Source organism: Gracilinanus agilis, chromosome 3 (genome assembly GCF_016433145.1).
Source record: "Gracilinanus agilis isolate LMUSP501 chromosome 3, AgileGrace, whole genome shotgun sequence".
In the NCBI taxonomy this organism is placed as follows: domain Eukaryota; kingdom Metazoa; phylum Chordata; class Mammalia; order Didelphimorphia; family Didelphidae; genus Gracilinanus; species Gracilinanus agilis.
The window spans coordinates 338,444,286-338,463,334 of NC_058132.1; the positions used below are offsets into that span (position 1 = coordinate 338,444,286).

At 38.9% G+C, this 19,049-nt stretch overlaps 1 protein-coding gene across 1 annotated transcript; it reads right to left on the reverse strand.

Moving 5' to 3' along the window:
• Positions 1-7,153: 7,153 nt before the first annotated feature.
• Positions 7,154-8,541, reverse strand: CLDN8 (claudin 8). Its single transcript, XM_044666728.1, has one exon. The coding sequence runs from the start codon at positions 8,309-8,311 to the stop codon at positions 7,634-7,636; it is 678 nt and encodes a 225-aa protein (XP_044522663.1). The 5' UTR covers positions 8,312-8,541; the 3' UTR covers positions 7,154-7,633.
• Between the last annotated feature and the right edge of the window lie 10,508 nt (positions 8,542-19,049).

Sequence of the window (19,049 nt, forward strand, 5' to 3'; positions counted from 1 at the left end):
TTTCCCCAAATTACTTTATAGATTTAATGGACAACTTCACAATAAAGTGTTTCACAGATTTAGAATTGAGTCAGGAAATATTAGAGTTAAAAGGGACTTGTGAGGTCATCTGGTCCAATAGATGAGAAAACTGAGATCTACATAGATGAAAAGATTAATTCGAAGTCATTTAGATAGCAATGAACCAAGATAGAATTTGAACCGAGGTCTCCTGATGGAAAAGTAGAAGTAGAAAGAGGATTGCACTGAAGTCAGGAGATATTTGGATCCCTCTCTGGGTCTGATTCTGTGACTCTCAGACAGCTGTGAGACCGCAGGCAAGTCCTTTAGTCCCTGTGAGTTTCTGACTCCTCATACAGAAAAATGGAAATATTAATAGTAATGTCTACCTCCCAGACTTCCTATGAGACATCAGTGATCAAATGATCAGTAAGCCCCCATTTCTTTTCCCTCTACGTGTATTCATTTTTAATGGGTTTTTCTTATGCAGCAAATTGTAGGGTTTTGTTTTCTTCTTGTTACCTTATCATTCCATTTCATCTTATTTTATTGGTCAATCCATTTAAGTATAGGCTCTGATTGTTACATTTGTGTTTTCCTCCATTTAGTTCTCAGGTATGGATGGGATCCTCTTCTTTCAAGTCAGGATTTTATTCCTGACACTAATTTTGCTTACGCAAATTGAACTATCAGCTCTCCCCAACCTACCTCACCCTTGCTCCTGTTTACCTATCCAATCCATGCAATTGCTTATTTCTCTTTCTGTCTATGTATGAGGCTGTGCTTTTTAATTTTAGAATTATTTATTAACTGACTGCTCAAGAAAATCTAAACTAGCCAGTAGATTCCTTCTACAAACCAACTGGACACTAGTGAGAGTGAGTGGGACGAAAAAGAGAAAGAAAGCAAGAAATCTGGCATATATCATGGGTACCCTCATGACCTCATTGTCTAGTCCCTTTCCTGGACATCCCGAGACATCTCTGATTGGTAAATAGCCCCTGAGAAGGTGGGCTGAGAGACCCTGACTCCTCCCTTAGTACTCCATCATGGGAAGTGATGAGGCTCAGGAGGACATCAGTAGATCCTTTCCTCCTTGCCTCAAGGATGGACCACTGTAGTCCAAAATGGTGGCTAGAGCTTGCTGACTAATCCAAGAGAGGTTTTTGTTTACAAATAAATAAAGAGCAGGTCTCTACCTTGTCTTTAACTAAAGCCAGCCCAGTGAGATGCCTTGAGGTCTGGGAGCAAATTACTTTAGGTTGGAAGCTGGCCAACCTTTAAAACCTGAAGTTCAAGAAAAGTTTCATATAAAAATTGTTACAATTCGGTATTAATTTTCCTCATATGTGTGCATGGAGGGAGGTATCTGTATGTGTAGATAGGTGTGTTTATATGTAGGCATGCATGTATATATACATGTACTTATATGTATGCATGTAATGTGTGTATATATGTATGTGTGCGTGTCTCACTCTTCATCCTTCTCCACTCAGTTAATTGTGTACTTCAAAATTCTCCTCTCCTTTACCTTATTCAATCTCTTAACTTAAATAAGATTCTTGTGTGGTGCTTTTAAAAAAAAGCACATTTATTTTAATTTTGTCCTCCCCTTTATTCCTATCTCCTGTTAGTCTGTTCACCCACCCACAGACTATGTTCTTTCCTCTTTCTTCTTCAGGATCTTTTTGTTCCTTGGAGAAAGGTAGTGTCTCTCAACCACTAAATATCTTCTACTTGTTTTATCCTCTTTCTCTGTTAGTATATGCTGAGATCTCAACCCATTTATCCTTCTATTTACTGCTTACTTCATTAAATATTTGGTTTTAGTGGGGCTTTTTGATGTGCTTCTCTTCTAAAAACATCAATTCAAAAGAAAATGGGGCATCTGGGTGGCTCAGTGGATAGAGAGGCAGGCCTGGAGTTGGAAGGACCTGAGTTCAAATCTGATATTTCCTAGCTCTGTGACATTGGACAAGTCACTTATCCTTGATTGCCTAGCCCTTATTGCTCTTCTACCTCAGGACTGATATTTGTGTTGATTCTAAGAAGGTATGGGTTAAAAAAAAAAAAAAAAAAAAAAAAAGAAGGAAGCAATGATTTAGGGTGGAGGTAATTCTGTATCCTGAATCGTGATATATCTTCCCACTTCCTCTTCTACTTGCTCAACCAGAGTCTTCCCAAAGTACTTTCCTACTTCTACCCAGGGTGGCAATGCCTCCATTCCTCTCGCCCTCTGCTCTGATGGGAGTTCCTTCCTGGAGCCTCCATTGAGGAAATTGCCATCTCACTCACCTTCACTTATAATCCTTCTCAGTCTCCTGGCTCTTGCACTACTTTTTCACCTAACACCTTGCCCCCTTGTGGGTATCTTTCCCCTACCTCCTCTCTGACTTTTTCAGCTTCCTTTTCTGTACTGTCTTCCCCTTTACAACATACCTTGAAGATGGATTATCTTTCTTTCATTTCTTCTCTGTATTTTCAACCTGGCACTACTATGTGCATTATGGGCCTTACTATGTGTCACACAGAGAACTTAATGAACATTTTCTAATCTAATCTTTGCTGGGTTCATTCCTTTCTTCTATAGCTAGTACATCATATCTTTGGATCTGTATCCAATATTCTGCCTCCCACCTCCTCCAACTTGCCACTTCTGGCCACTCTAATGCCAACACTTGCTTGGACATTGGACAATATGGTCTTTCTTTTTACCCCTTCTGCATAGATGAAAAAGGCCCCCATCACTTATTGCAGGAACATTTAGTTGTGCTGGAGCCAATCTGAACTTGCTCAGGAGAGGTAATTATTACATTTTCAATATGAGCATCGCTACCTCAGAAACCGGCAAATGCTACAAATGAGAGCTTGGTTTATTGCTTTGTTGATTGTCTAGTCTTAATAAAATCATGGGAAAATGTTAATAATGCAGATTAAACTTAAAACCGACTCATTCTTTTCAGAGAGCCTGTGGTTAAACATTTAACAGCACACCACTGGATATACTTCCCTACTTCCCACCCAAGGGAATGTTCTTTGAGGGCATCTTTCCTTTTCCTCTTCTAGTGCCAGACTTGCCCCCTTCCCTTTTGTTCTCTTTCCTCATCTTCTCATTCTATGCTGTCCCCTCCTCCCAGTTGTAGAGAGACTGTAGAGATGACTCTTTTTTCTTTGTTCACCTCCATGACAGATCAGAGAAAAAATTTATAAAGGGCTTTGCAAACCTTAAAATTCTATATAAAGGCTATCTATCTGAACAACAAAACTGGTGATATAGTTATTATTAGTGTGCGATAGGATTATTATTATCTCTAGCTCCCCTCTTTCCCCTTGAATGACTCCTTTCTTCTTGCTTGAGTGATTTTCTCATCATTATATCCCCCAGGGAAAAGATAGTTTTATTTTTTAATAAGACAAAAATTTAGTAAAGTCACTTATTACAATCATTAGGCCAAGATAGAATTTGAATAATAATAAAAGACGCTTATATTTCTGTGGTGGCAAAGAACTGGAAATTGAAGGGATGCCCATCCATTTGGGGAATGGCTGAAAAACTTGTGGTATTTGACAGTGATGGAATACTATTGTGCTTATGGGGAATGATGAACAGGAGGATTTCAGAAAGAGCTGGAAAGACCTATGTAAAGTGATGCAGAGTGAAGTAAGCAGAAAAAGGAGAACATTGTACATAGTAACAGCAGTATTGTGGAATGAGTAACTGTGATAGGCTTGGCTACTTACAGCGATACACTGATCCAGGGCAATTCTGAGGGACTTACAAAGAATGCTCTACACCTCCAGAGAAAGAACTGTTGGAGATGGAATGCAGACCAAAGCATACAATTTTTTACTCTAGTTTATTTGGGCCTTTATTCTGGGATTTGGGTTTTATATGAGCATTCTCTTACAAAAATGAACAATATGGAATATGTTTTGCATGATAATACATGTGTAACCCAGATTGAATTGCTTACCAGCTCCAGAAAGGGAGAGGGAAGGGAGAGAGGGAGACAGTTTGGATCATATAACTCCAGAAAATTTATGTAGAAAATTGCTATTCTATATAATTCATAAAATGAAAATATCTTTATAAAAATATAGACATGGAAAACAGGATGAGGATGGTATAATCTGAATGGAGGCTTATGCTATTTAATAATACATGATGACAATATCAGTGATTATAATTATACTTTTTCACACTGTTCATGGAAAAAACAATTAAAGAAACTTACATTTGCATAAACATGTGTAATATTTATAAAGTATATGAATCAAATACATACATAGTCATCGTGGGTATCCATGATCACATTTTACTACAAACTACCAGATGTCAGAGGACAGAAGTCTTTTTGCACCAAATAGGATTTTTCTACAGCCAAACCAAATTAAGGCAAAGTTTAAAAATGTGCATTTGTACAAAACTGAAATGCCTGCTTCAAGCCATCACTTGGAATACAGGGTTGACAAAAAACCCCAAAACTCAAAGCAACAAAAAGTATAGTTTGCTGCTTTTTTTTTTTCATCAGAAATCCATGTTGCTAAATGTCCAGTGCCTGAGTAAATGCTATTAAAATATCAACGTATATAAATCTTCATGTTTAATGCATGCTTCTTGTTCATTTATAAACATCTAGATGAGAGCAAAACACTTTCCAAAGGTTATAAGGTTCTTAGACAATAATTTTGACTTCTAGCTGGGTGTGCTCTATGATGATTAGTTCTAGACATCCCATATAAGTAAAGACTGATAAATTTGGGAGGATCTAAAGGAATGTGACCAATAAGTTAAATGACCCCAAGGTCATATTATATGAGGACAGGTAATATTTAACCTGGAGAAGACATAGTGGGGACTGGATACCCGCTTTCAAGCTTGCAATAGGGAAGAAAGAACAGTTTTCTTTTGCTTTGCCCTTGAGAACACAATAAGGAACAATGGATAGAAGTTAAAGAATCACATTTCATTTCAATGCAAAGTACAATATCCCCTTCAGGACATTTCCCCAACTCCCACTTTTACTGACAGGCCAGGCCCCCAGAAGGTCCCATTACTTAGGGCTCTAGGGGTGAGGTTTTAACATCTTCATTCATGAGCCCTTCCTTTATTGCACTCCCTATCAACACTTAACTAAATTGACCTTATTAACTTTTTAAAAAAAAACCCTTCCCTTCCCTCTTTGAATCAATACTGTTTATTGGTTCCAAGGTGATAAGGCCTAAAAACGGGAGTTAAGTGACTTACCCAGGGTCACACAGTTGGGAAATGTCTGAGGTCAGATTTGAACCCAGGACCTCCCATCTCTAGCCTATCTCTCTGAGTCACCTAACTACCCCCCAAGGCCATAAACTTTTAGAGAAGGGATTTATTTACTAAAAAGGGCAGTTGATTCAAAAAATCCCCTCCTCAGCCTCTGCCTAAACCTGCAGCATACTTTCCCACAAATACATAAAAATTCCAGGAAGAAAGTGGGCACTAACTCAGGGCACACATGTAAATAACATTTGTGGCAACAGGATATCTCCCAACTCCGGGCCCTAGAAGTCCCATGTTCCTTTTGGGGAAACTTCACGAAGTTTGTTGTGGGGCAGGACATTGCTGTTAGAGGAATTGCTCTGCTACTCAGTTAGGCTGGTTCTTGAGCTGGTTCCTTTCAAGGAAGGACAGGTTTGCTGGACAGGTGTATCAATTACCAGGTTGAGCCACTGTGCTACTGCTGGGCCAGGCTGCTCTGCCGTCTCTGGTTCTCTCCCCTCCTCGTGCTTGGGTGCTTGAGGGAAGAGAAGGTGCCAGCTATGTCCTTGCAAATGTCTCCAGACGTTGCAGTGCTCACAAGGTTGCTGTCTGGGCATATCCATCTTACAGCTGCTGCTCCTCCATTGCTTGATCAGACAGAAGCAGTCATGAGCTCATAGCTAGTTGCCTTTGATGGGGTGGGAGATAAGGCCTTCTGTTCCCCACTTGGTTCTGGGGAGGCAATTCAAAGCAAGTCTATCTCCTCAAAAAGCCAAGTGACCAAGGGATGGGTAGCTCCTTTTGGATACTCTCTCAGTTCCAGCTCGGCAGGTCCTGAGTCCTTCTGGCTCCACAGACAATCAGAAATCTCTTTGTCCTCATTCAGTGTTGTTGTTCAGTCGTTTCAGCCCTGTCCGGCTTTTCGTGACCCCATTTGGGGTTTTCGTGGCAAAGATATTGAAGTGGTTTGCCATTTTCCTCTCATCACACAGTAGAAGTTCCTCATTTACCCCTGATCAGAAACCAGCTCCCTCCCCAAGTATCCACATGGTTGTTTGTACTGAAACCAGACAGAGAATATCTGTACGAGTTTCAAGTACTTGACTTTGACCAGCCCCTCCATTAAAAAAAGAAAAACTTCTAATAGCAAGAGCTATCCAGACAAGGAATGAACTGCTAGGAAAGGAAGATAATGAGCTGTTAAGAAAGATAAAGAGTAGAAGTCTTCAAAGGCTCTATAAGCACTTGTTGGGGGAGGCTTATTCAGATGTGCTCTGGCCTAGGCCCTCTGAAATTCCTGCTAAATCGGAAAGTTCAGTTGCTGGAGTCCCAAAGTGGCATTCTTCATCTAAAAATGTGTGAGCATACAAGATACAATTTGACGTAAAATAATGACCCTCTTAAGGAAGTGTATAAGAGAGTAAGGCTTTCTGTGCCCTTACTTGGGAAAAAAAGTTATAAAACCATTATTTTCTTGATTAAATCATTTTAGCTTTCATTTAAATTTCAGTGCATTCATCTATAAAAGATTTTAAACAATACAAACTAACCTTCCTTAATCTTACCCTCTATTTCTCTGGAAATTCTATTTATTCACAGTAATAGATTAATATTTTACTCTCAATAGAATAATGTTTTTCTACTTACGTGAGATATGTTTATGCTCACATACTCATAAAACACTACATCATAATTAAATCAGAACCTCAATCTCAACCTCTATTTCTCTGAAAAATGAGTTTTGTTTACTCACAGTGATAAAATTAATATTTTATTCTCAATAGAACAATAACAGAATTTTCCTTATATGAGATTTGTAGTGCTCACATACCCATAAAACACTACATCATAATTACATCAGAACCTCAAGCTCACCCTCTATTTCTCTGAAAACTGAGTTTTGTCTACTCACAGTGATAAATTAATATTTTATTTTCAATAGAACAATAACAGAATTTTCTACTTATATGAGATTTGTAAGACTCACATACTCATAAAACATTATATTGTCATTCAGAACTTCAATCTTACCCTCTATTTTATATTCACTCATAAAATACTACATCATAATTAAATCAGAACCAAAATACAATCTAATCTTGAACAAATAATAGCTGAAATAACTGTACACTTTAAGCTTTTTGAAAAACAAGCCACTGGACTTCCTAAAAAGAGTTCAAGAGCATGTCTACTGCCTCCTACTTCAAAATAACTTACTGTAGTAAATCACCACTGGGCTAACAAAGACTGGATAATGCACGGCTTGCAAAATTAATGTTGAGTAGTAAAGAAGGATAAATCAATTTTCCTTTTGATTCCATTTAAGCTTCAGAGTAGAAAATCTTCTCCATTTCCCAGCAACCGAGGGGTGAAACCAAACAAACTCATAAGTAATTAGACGTACTGACTTTTGGAGTACACACTTGGCGATTTCCTCCCCGAGTGATAACTTTTGTGGGTTGTGTGATACGATGGTATCGAATATCTGTAATTATTGTCTTTCTCCTTGCAACAAAAAACACAGCAGAATATCGTCCCTCCGGCAATGAGGACCAGCGCCGTGGTCCAGCCTATATAGAGGGCTTCTCCCAGTTCTCTTTTCTGAGCCGAATTCACTATGGGGTTGTAGAAGTCTCTGATGATGGCATGGGCCACCCAGCACACCGGGATCAGGACGACGATGCCCGTGAGGATGAAGATGATTCCGGCCGTCAGCAGAATATAGCCCTTGACTTGTTCGTTGTTCCCAGTGCATATGACACATTTCATTCCAAGGATGGCAGTCATGAAAGCCAGGAACGCCATCACGGAAGCTGCACACATCAGTCCCCTGGAGGCCTGGAGGTCCGGAGAGAGAGCCAGCAGAGAGTCGTAGATTTTGCACTGCATCCTGATGTTGGCGTGCCTCATGCAGTTCATCCACAGGCCTTCCCAGAGGTTTTCAAAAACCACAATATTGCTTCCAATGAAAGCGGAGACTCTCCACTGGGGCATGACAGTGACGGCCACCGTCCCCACCATGCCGACGCCTCCCAGGATCAGTCCGGCTATTTGCAGACCGTAGTAAGCCATTTTGCCTGCAAAGGTGGATGCCTGTGCCAGACCAGGAGAAACCGGGGAAACGAAGCAGGTCAGTAGGTATGCAATACTGACGTTTTCTTGGGTGAACGTCCTCAGGAACCCAGTGATTTATTTATTTTTTTTTTTTTCAGATAGGTTCTGCTTGGCTACTTCCAGCTAAATTAAATCCAGCGTTGGCTGGCTTGAGGTACCTTAACTGACTGGAACATGTGAACTCACCAATCCGGTGTGTCTACTTTCTGGTCCAATAAGAAGGGGACAGAAGGCTCGGTGTATTTAAATGGTGCATTCTTTGTGCTATAACTTTTTTTTTCTTCTAAAAAGCAAACAGCATGTTTATCCATTGCCACAATCATGAATGTTTGCATAAATCTAGAAATGTATTGATCTTCAGTGGAGAGAAAAGATGGTGAGACTTCTAGGACTGTAAAATTAATGAAAGATATCTGACAGTTAGAACCTGCATCTTGGCACCAAGGGGCTGGAGCAGTAGGTTCTTTCCATGTTTAAGGAGCTCTTTTGCTCTGCACCCACATAAACTGTTTGGATTAGAGTTAATCCTGGGAAAGGGGCAGTGAGGGGCTCAGTGGATCTAGAGAGCCATGTCTGGAGTCAGGAGAATCTGGGTTCAAATGTGACTTCAGACACTGCCCAGTTGGATGACCCTGGGCAAGTCACTTGATTTACCCATTTCATATATATACATATTTGCTCCAAGGCAGAAGAATGGTAAGGGTAGGCAATTTGGGTCAAGTGACTTGCCCAGGGTCACACAGCTGGGAAGTGGCTGAGGCCAGATTTGACCCTAGGACCTCCCAGTCTCTAGGCCTGACTCTCAATCCACTGAGCTACCCAGTTGGGCAAGTCACTTTAGTCCAGTTATCTAGCTTTTACTGCTCTTCTGCCTTGGAACCAATATTTAGTATTTTATTGATTCTAAGACAGAAGGTAAGAATTTATAAAAAAAAAAAAAAAGATTCAGTCCTGTGGGAGTGGGAGCTTCTAAAAACCACCAGAATCCCTCTCTCACGTGCTGGCTCACAACTCTACTGTTCTGTGGTTTGGGTTGGGGGCAATTACTTGAAGCTTAGGTTTGATCTGTACCTAGGGTTTCCCTGTAGAAAGAAGTAGAAAAATATCCAATGTACAATATTAATTTAGTATGGGGGTGGGGAGGGAAGAGAATAAGCATTTATATTACTTCTACCACATGCAAGGTACTGCATAAAGCACTTTACATATACTATCCCATTTTATGTGTCTTCTTTCACAGCATGAGGAACAGAAATATATATTGCATGATAGCATTGGTATAACCTATATCAGTCTATTGACCATCTGGAGAGTAGAGAGGGGTAGAGCCAAGATGGTGGAGTAGAGCAGAGAAGCTCAAGGTCATGAGAATCCTTTCCAACCAATATTAAAATAATGACACAAAACAAATACAGGAGTGAAAGAACCAACAAGGAGACAGATAAAAACAACTTTCAAGAAAAGAAAGACGTAAAAGGTAGGTGGAGAGTAGAGAGGGAAGAGAAAGGGGAGAGATTCTATATTGCAAGATAGATAATTTTTTCCATTTATTTATTTAATTAATTATTTTAGGATATTTTTCCATGGTTACATGATTCACATTCTTTCCCTCCCCTCCTCTCCTCCCACCCCTCCCCTCCCCATAGCCAGTGAGCAATTCTACTGGGTTTTACTTATGTCACTGATCAAGACCTATTTCCATATTATTAATATTTGCACTAGGGTGATCATTTAAAGTCTACATCCCCAATCATATAGATGTCAGATAATAATGATTAAAAATTGTTTCTACATAGAATTGAAAAATAAATAAAAACAAAAAACCCAACAACATTATCTTATTTAATCTTCACAATAACTCCAGTAAGGGCTTTATTAAAATACATGAAATCTCCAAGCATATTTTGACAGAGAGACATAAAATAGGATTCAGTAACTTATAGCTACCATTATAAAATAGAAATTCCTTGGGAGCCAGGATTGTTTTTTTTTTTTCATCATCTTTCTATTCCTGGGATCTAGCACAGTGCCTGGCACATAGTTGGAGCTTAATAAATACTTGCCAATTGATAGATTGTTAAACTAAGCAATTATGGTCAGAAGCAATGTGTAAGTTAACAAATAAATAGCTTAGTAAATAGTATTCATAAATAGTTATATTTTCTGGCAGATTTAAGACTTCTAAATGGAAGTTTGTTGGATGGATGAATATTTTGCCTCGATTCAGCACCATCTCTCTCAAGTTCCATCATTTTCTGGCCAACCAGGCCAGGGGTTGACCTCATCCTTCGGCTGAGAGTCATCGTCTGTTAGAGTGCTGGATTAGTTGTGAGGAACTTTCCCAAAGTTCAGCCAGGATTAAGCAAGGACCCTGGATCTCTAAACTTTTAAGACATCTTGGGAATCATTGTTTGTTCACCCATACTAAGGAAAGAATGATCACCGAAGAGGCAGTCCAAAACCCAGATTCAGGCTCAGGCACCCCCTAATTAGTACAGATACTTCAGCTGCCATGTGATAATATTTCAGCTGAGGTCAGGGGAAGGGTTCTTCCCCTACCTCTCACAGGAGTACTTCTTGCCACATAGAGATCTGAGGAAGAAAAGAGACAGAAGAAGAATCACTTATTTTATTTATTTTTATTTTTAATTGAAATTTTTTATTTAATTAATTGATTTAGAATATTTTTTCCATGGTTATGTGATTCATGTTCTTCCCTCCTCTCCCTCCCCGCCATAGCCAATGAGTAAATTCCACTGGGTTTTACCTATGTCATTGATCATCACTTACTTTTTAAAAATCATTGGTTTATCCTTATTGGCCATTAAGAGACGGTTTGTCATTCCCAAAGTGCCTGAGTCCCTGCCAAAGCACAGAGCCACATAGGGCCAGTAGGGAACCACAGCGAGATTCAACATCCCCAAAGTACCTAAAAGTGGAGGTAGAAACACCCCAGTTGGCTGGAAGCAGGCAAGGCAGCCCTTCCATGCCCAGTTACACATACAATGAAGTATCTACTTTAGGAATCTGCCTGGATTGTCAGAGTGCCAAAGTGAAAGAAGAGAAGGGGAGAGAAGGTTGCTTTTACCTGGGAAACAACATTCTTTGAGATTCATATGATTCAAGGGACTGATATAATTTGACAGAGACTTCAAAGCAAGCACTATCTGGCATCAAACTGAGGAACAGATAATACAAAAAAACCAAAACAACACAAAATGAGAAAAACAAAAAGCAAAGTTAACCTCAGGGTCTAAAGAACAAGTGTGGTTGCTCAGCCCCTTAAGAGAAGGCTTCTGCAGGCTCTTCTTTAGCCATCTTATATGTTTTTTAAAAATTGATTCTCTTTGACTTCAGATATTTCCTACCTGTGTGACCCTGAGCAAGTCATCTAACCCCATTGTTTAGCCCTCACTACTCTTCTGCCTTGGAATCAAGACAGAAAGTAAGGGCTTAAAAATCTGACTATTTATCTTAGATATTCTTACATGTGAACATGCCCCCTCTGGTAGAAGATAATCTTCTTGAATGTGGGGATCATCTTATTTTTTTTGTATTTGCATCCCCAGGGTCTAATACAGTGGCACTTAGTATGCTCTTAATAAAAGCTTATTGACCGATTCTTGCCTCTCAATTATAACTGGACATACATACTTGGAGCTCTCTTTAAGCAAATTCAATATGTTAAAATGCAGATTTAACAGAAAGATAAATTGGGATTACTTGAAATAGAAAGCATGGTTTGATTTATAATATATTCGTTTACAGGGAACACGTCAAAGAACACATGGATTTCATGAAGTAATCTTTAGATAAATGAAAGGGAAATGGGAAGATGCCATGCTTGGTGAATATGTAGCAAGTCAGTTAAAATTTATCATCTGATCCATCAGGGATGATCTAGAGCAAGGCCCTATAGTCTTGTTAAACATCCAGCGTAAATGTTTTTACTTCAGTTGGCAAACAAAGCACATTTATTATTTTGTTTTTATGATTTATTGTTTTATTGACTGTCCTCATTTTAAGAAATGTATTAATGTTAAAATGAATATTGCAGAGGGCAGCAAGGTGGCTCAGTGGATAGAGAATCTGGCGTATAGGCAGGAACTCCTGGGTTCAAATATAACCTCGACCACTTCCTAGCTGTGTGACTCTGAGCAAGTCACTTAACCCTCATTGCCTAGTCCTTTTTGCTCTTTGTCTTGGAACCAGTACATATTATTGATTCTAAGACAGAAGGTAAGAGTTTTATTAAAAATAAACTAAAGTTGGGGGCAGCTGGGTAGCTCAGTGGATTGAGAGTCAGGCCTAGAGACAGGAGGTCCTAGGTTCAAATCCGGCCTCAGCCACTTCCCAGCTGTGTGACCCTGGGCAAGTCACTTGGCCCCCATTGCCCACCCTTACCACTCTTCCACCTATGAGACAATACACCGAAGTTAAGGGTTTAAAAATAAAAAAATAAAAAAAAATAAACTAAAGTTAATCATGAGGATTAAACCTAAACATATGTTTTAGTTTTTAAACATTTACCCCAACTAGTTTTTAAACATTTACCAACATATCCATAGTTCTATTCCTAACAGATTTTGTAGTCAATTTTGAAATATACCCCCAGAGAGTTTGGGCCATCCATATTATCTTGGGAATTCAGTGCACATTGGTGGTAGTAGGAAAAAGAAAAGAAACACTTCAAGGTGGAGCTGAAGCTTTTGAAACTTTCTTTACGGGTGAGGAAGGGAGGAAGGAAAAGGAAATGCATTTAATTTTTAAAAGTTTAAAGAAATGATTACTATCTTTTTCATGGTATTTCCCTATATTGATCCTATTATCCAGGATCTAAAAGACTTCAATTCCCAATGGCTCACCATATTAGTGCCAGACTTAGCATAGTCAGCTGATTGGTTTTAGCTTAACCCAAGCTCAGAACTCCTGAAGTCTTAGCCACCTCCAGTTGCAGTTGCCCAACCAGGATATATCTTTTAGCTGTTGTGTACTCAGTTACCACGTTCCTGGGATGGGGGAAGGATAGCAGTTCTCCTCCTTACCTTCTAGAAAGATGCTCCAAGGGTCTTGATTTAGCAGATAGGGAAAGAGTAAAAGAGTAGAATCTTCTAACGTCTACTAGTTGGCTGCTTCTGGCTTAGTGACTGATTCTGTGATGCAGCTTTGATTCCTGACCACTACCCTGTTCAGCTGTCATGGGGTAGAGCACCAATGGACTACCAGGGGTTTGCAGCATCATCCCATCTTCAGAGAGTGCCCACATCATTCAGCCCTGGACATTTATATGGCACATTGAGGTTTGCAAATTTCTTTATGTATCTCACTAATTTGATCAAATAATCTTGAGGGTGGCACTATTCTTATCTCCATTTTATATGGGAGAAAAGGGAGTCTGAAAGAGGTAGTTACTTGCCCAGGTTCATACAACCATTAAGTACCCAAGGCAGGATTTGAACTCAGGTTTCTGATTCTATATCCATTTCACATTTGACTGCCATTTACCATCAAAAACAATTGACCTAGAAAACAGATCAAGGAGAAATAATTTAAGATTCACTGTGCTTCCCTCAAAACCATTACCAAACAACAAAACCTGAATATTCTATTTCAAGAAATCATGAAAGAAAGCTGTTTTGGGCTACTTAAACCAGAGAGCATAATAAAAATAAAATCCACTGATCATCTGAAAGAAATCCCAAATTTAAAATATAGAAAAGTCAAAGCTGAAACTAAGGACTTCCAATTTAAGACATACTAGAGAATCTACCCAGGGAGCTGCAGAGGAGCCTCAGTGTATTATTGGGTCTATTCATCTGCCGTCTCTCATTACACAACAAATTTACTGTAGGAGTTCAATAATTCACAAAATACTCTGGAGATGAGTATTGTGTTAAATTTTTGTCACATTTCTTTTTTTCCCTAGCTTTTTAATTTTTATTTTAAAATATTTTTCCATGTTTCCATGATTCATTTTCTTTCCTTCCCCATCTTCCTCTCACCTCCCAAAGCCAATAAGCAATTCCACTGGGTTGTACAGATGTTATCATTTGATACCTATTTCCATGTTGTTCATTAATTTTGTCACATTTCAATGAAAATAATAATCCATTTCACTTATTTATATTTGTGTATCTTTGGCAACATAAGCATGAAAAGACAATAATTTCTACATGACTCTGTGATATTTTATAGGTACTCCCGTGATATTTGGAAAGGCAGACAACTAGGGCCCGGTGGTTCCTTTAGAATAAACCATTGTTCAATACAACTTCTTATTAATGTTAATTAAGAAAGGAAAATTATGTTGTTGTTCAGCCATTCATTTGTGTCTGATTCTTTGTGACTCCATAGACCATAGCACTCCAGGGCCTTCTGTTGTTCTCCATCATCTCCTAAAATCTGTCCAATCAATACCATCCCTGGGATGTTCTTCGCAGCAATGTTGGAATGGTTTGCCATTTCCTTCTCTGTTGGCTCACCTTTTACCAGAACGTTCTACTATGACCTGTCCATCTTGGATAACCCTGCACTACCTAGCTCATAGTTTCATTGAGCTATGCAAGCCCCTCTCCCCACCAAGACAAGGCAATGATCCAGGAGGGGCAAAAATTATGAGTGAAATATTCTAGACAAACAAAGAACAAGAGCAAAGGAAATGGTTTCTCGTTTTAAAGTTGGAAATAAAAAGTGAGGAAAGTAATCCATGGGGCAATCTGGACTAAAGCTTCATTACTGATTAATTTACAAAATAACTTATTCTGTATTCAAAATTTAAGTTGAGTTTTTTCTGCCTTGGGCTGCAATCGTTCAGAACTTTTAATCCATTTAGACATTGTTCCTCTTACTTTCAACTCTCCAGACCAAGTCGACAAGGAAGATTATTAGACTAATAAGCAACTATAATATAGAAGAAAGGGAGGAAGAATCACAATATTTTGCAGTGTACCAAGCATGTTTATTATTTTCAAAAAAAATTACAAAATGAAAAATATAAGTTGTGTAAACACCAGTTTCAAATATAAATATATTAAGCAGAAACAGCAATTATTTGTTGCTGGGCTAGTTTTAGTGTTGGCATTTCATAAAAATGCCCTCAGCGCCCTTAATATAAGACCAGAATGGAAAGAATGCAGCTTTTGTAGCATTTGATTCAAATCCTGGCTCTGCTTCCTATTACTTTGTGACCTCAAACAATTCATTTAGTTTCTCTGGGGCTCTGTTTCCTCAACTATACCATGAGGGAGAGGGGCTAGATGACCTCGAAGGTCCCTTCCCACTCTAAATCTATGAGATCCTTTATAACTTCAGCCTCAAATCTATGATCCTATCTTCTTAATTCCATTAAGCTACTTGGCTGAAATATATTTTGGGAAATGTCTTTCTCAGAAATATTTTCAGACATGGCTAATATGGAATTTTTTTTTTTTGCCAGACTATGCAGAGGGATTTGTTCTATAGGTGGGGTGTCTTTTTGTTTGCTTTAAACTTTGTTCAGTGTAGGATTCTGGGGAAACTGGGAGGGACAGATTAATTTTTAAAAATTTACTTGAAAAATAAACATAATTAAAAATTTTATTATAAAGGATTTAATAATTTTTAAAAATCCTTACCTTCTGTCTTAGAACTGATACTAAGACAGACTAAGACTAAAACTAAGATACTAAGTACCAGTTCTAAGGCAGAAGAGCCATAAGAGCAAGGCAATTGGAGTTAAGTGACTTGCCCAGGGTCATATAGATAGGAAATGTCTGGGACAAGATTTGAACCTAGCACCTCCTACCTCCAGATCTGGCTCTCTATCCATCGAACCACCTAGCTGCTCCAGCAATTAAATTAAAAAACAAACCAACAAGCAAACCCCCCTAACTTTCCAAAATAGAATCAATACTGTGTAATGGTTCCAAGGCAGAAGAGTGGTTTAAGGGCTAAGCAACGGGGGCTAAATGGGGGACTTTCCCAGGGTCACACAGCTGGGAAGTGTCTGAGGCCAGATTTGAACCCAGAACCTTCCTTCTCCGGGGATTAAACATTTTAAAAGAAATCTCTTTCCTTGTAAAACTAGAATGCACCTGTACAGTACAAGGCTACCTTTGCCCTTGCATGCCTGCCAGTCCACATCTACATTCCCTTTCCCCGTCAGCCTGTATTTACTATAACAAAACCATAGACATGACAAAACTGAACGTACCACATTCCTTACTGCTGGTGACACAAACACTCCACATCTTTCTAGGGCCAGTCTGTCTACAGCGCAGGGATCTTTTCAGCAGTGGACAAAAGGGTGGTTAGTAGGCTGAAAGTCGCTGAGTAAAGAGGCAATTTTAAGAGAGGCAGAGACAAAGAGGCAGAGAGACAAAGGTATGTGAGTCGTTAAAGGAAATTCCAGTTCAAAAATGAACATACAAAATGCAGCTAAATGACTTTTCTATGTGGAGGGTGTAATGTATAACATTTTTCATCTCCACCTTCTCCAAGGAATCCTTCCCAGGATAGTCCCACAAATATTAGAGCCTCCCACTTGAGATTGCCTTCCAAGGACTTGTATATGTTGCTATTGTTGTTGTTCAGTTGTGTCTGATTCTTTGTGACCTCATTTGGAGTTTTCTTGGCAAAGATATTGAAGTGGTTTGCCATTTCTTTTTACAGCTCATTTTACAGATAGGGAAACTGAGGCAAAAGGGTTAAGTGACTTGCTCAGGGTCACACAACTAGAAAATGTCTGGAGCTGAATTTGAACTCAGGTCGTCCCTACTCCAGACCTGAGGGCTCTGCTGCAACAAACTTAATATTTATAGTCTCCCCCATTAGACTGTAAACTCTTTGAGGGCAGGAACTATTTTTGCCTGTGTTGTAGCCCTAACAATTAGCAGAGTGGGAGGTACCTTGTAAGCACTTAATAAATGCTTATTGATTGATTGGTTGAATGACTTCAGTAACCTTAAAGATATTGTTATGATTAAAATTATCTCAATACCCTGAATTTTGGGTAAAAATATCAATTTATTGATCATATCAGGCCAGGTCAGTATCATAAACAGTAAAGTGACATAGGTTTCCATGGGCCTCTCAAATGACCAGGGATCAAAAAGTGGGTTAGGCAGTTATTAAATTCCTAAAACTAATAGTTATTATTCAACCCTTCCCTTGAACACTCCAAGACATTTCTAACTGGGGAATAGCTAATGAAGAGGTAACCTATCAAACCATCCACCTCTCTCTATACCAGCATCATGGGGGATACATACACAAGAAGAGAAGGACTCTTGTCCTCTTTATTTATTAACTGAATTCTGTTTAAAAGGAAGACATCCTTTGGGATTCCTAAGGACAAAGAAAATACAAAAAAGCCCTAGACTGGATGGAATCTCTGACCCAGATCCTAGACACAGCCATTCACAGAGATTCTCACTGACCTTTATATAGAAATTAATTTAGTATATAAAAATAAGTTCTCATAATAAGAAACAGACTTTTCTGAAAGGAGAATGGAGTTATGTTTTCATTTGATACCTGTCCTAACATTCTGCTCTGCTTTTATCCCTTTCAGACTTACCATAAAAACTCTAGATGATATTGAAGGAGCCAAAGAGTGGTTTTTTGCATACCAAGAGAAAGAGAAAAGCACCAAAAGGATATTAAAAGACATGGTTTCCCTGACGAATACGAAGGCGATAGAAGACACTACAGTCCTAAGACTATTTTTAGGTTGCATCTGCTCATCCTGTTCTACCCAGGAGATCAGCCACTAGAAACACGTCTTCTTGCTCGTTGGCTCCCCAGCCTCCTTCCTTTGAAGACTGGAAAAGATACATATGGCAGCTTCTATACTGACCCACTGTGAAGCAGTGGAGGGAGTGTTTTTCAGATCCCTTTTTGAGGAACAAGTGAGTTTTGGATCAAGAAATCCATCTTAAACTAACCCATAGGCTTCATCAGAACTTCTCAGAGCTCTGTAAGATCATCATCAGGTCCTTCCCCAAGGTTCTGCCCTAGATCCTCTTTCTTTTTTTCCTTTTTTAGGAACTTTGGGATCTCCCATGACTTCAGTTATCTCTATGTAGACGGTCCCCAGATCTGTATCTATAATTCTGACATCTCTCCTGAGTTCTAATACCACATCATCAAATACACATTAGACATTTCAAACTGGATATTCCACACATCTCAAACTCAATATGTCCAATGTAGAACTCATTCTTTTTTTTTCTTTCCAAAATCCCATCTTCTCCCTGTGACACCCTTCTAGTGATAACTTCATGATAATCCTTGACACCTTATCATCTCTCATCCTACATATCTAGTGGGTTATCAAGTGTTACTGATTCTGCCCCATATTTTATGCCTGTGACCTTTCTCCATTCACATGGCCACCATCCTCATCAAGTCCTACTGTATTAGCTTCCTCATTGGTTTCCCTGCTTTAAGAAGTAAAGGATACTTGGGTCCAAATAAGTGAGCAACTCACTTAAACACAATATGCCTCAGTTTCCTCATCAATAAAATTGATTAATGGCCTCTAAGGTTCCTTCTAACTGCAAATCTGTAAGTCTATGAGTCTCTCCTCTTTCCAAATCAACTTCTACATAGCAGCTAAGATGATTTTCCTAAATCATAAATCTGACCATTTTACTCTCTTCCTCTGTAAACTTAAGTGACTCCCTCTTGCCATTAACATCCAATTAAATCTCCCTTT

What these genes read in the sequence shown, in the direction of transcription:
- CLDN8 (XM_044666728.1), bottom strand. Translation starts at nt 8,311, where the DNA reads ATGGCTTACTACGGTCTGCAAATAGCCGGACTGATCCTGGGAGGCGTC.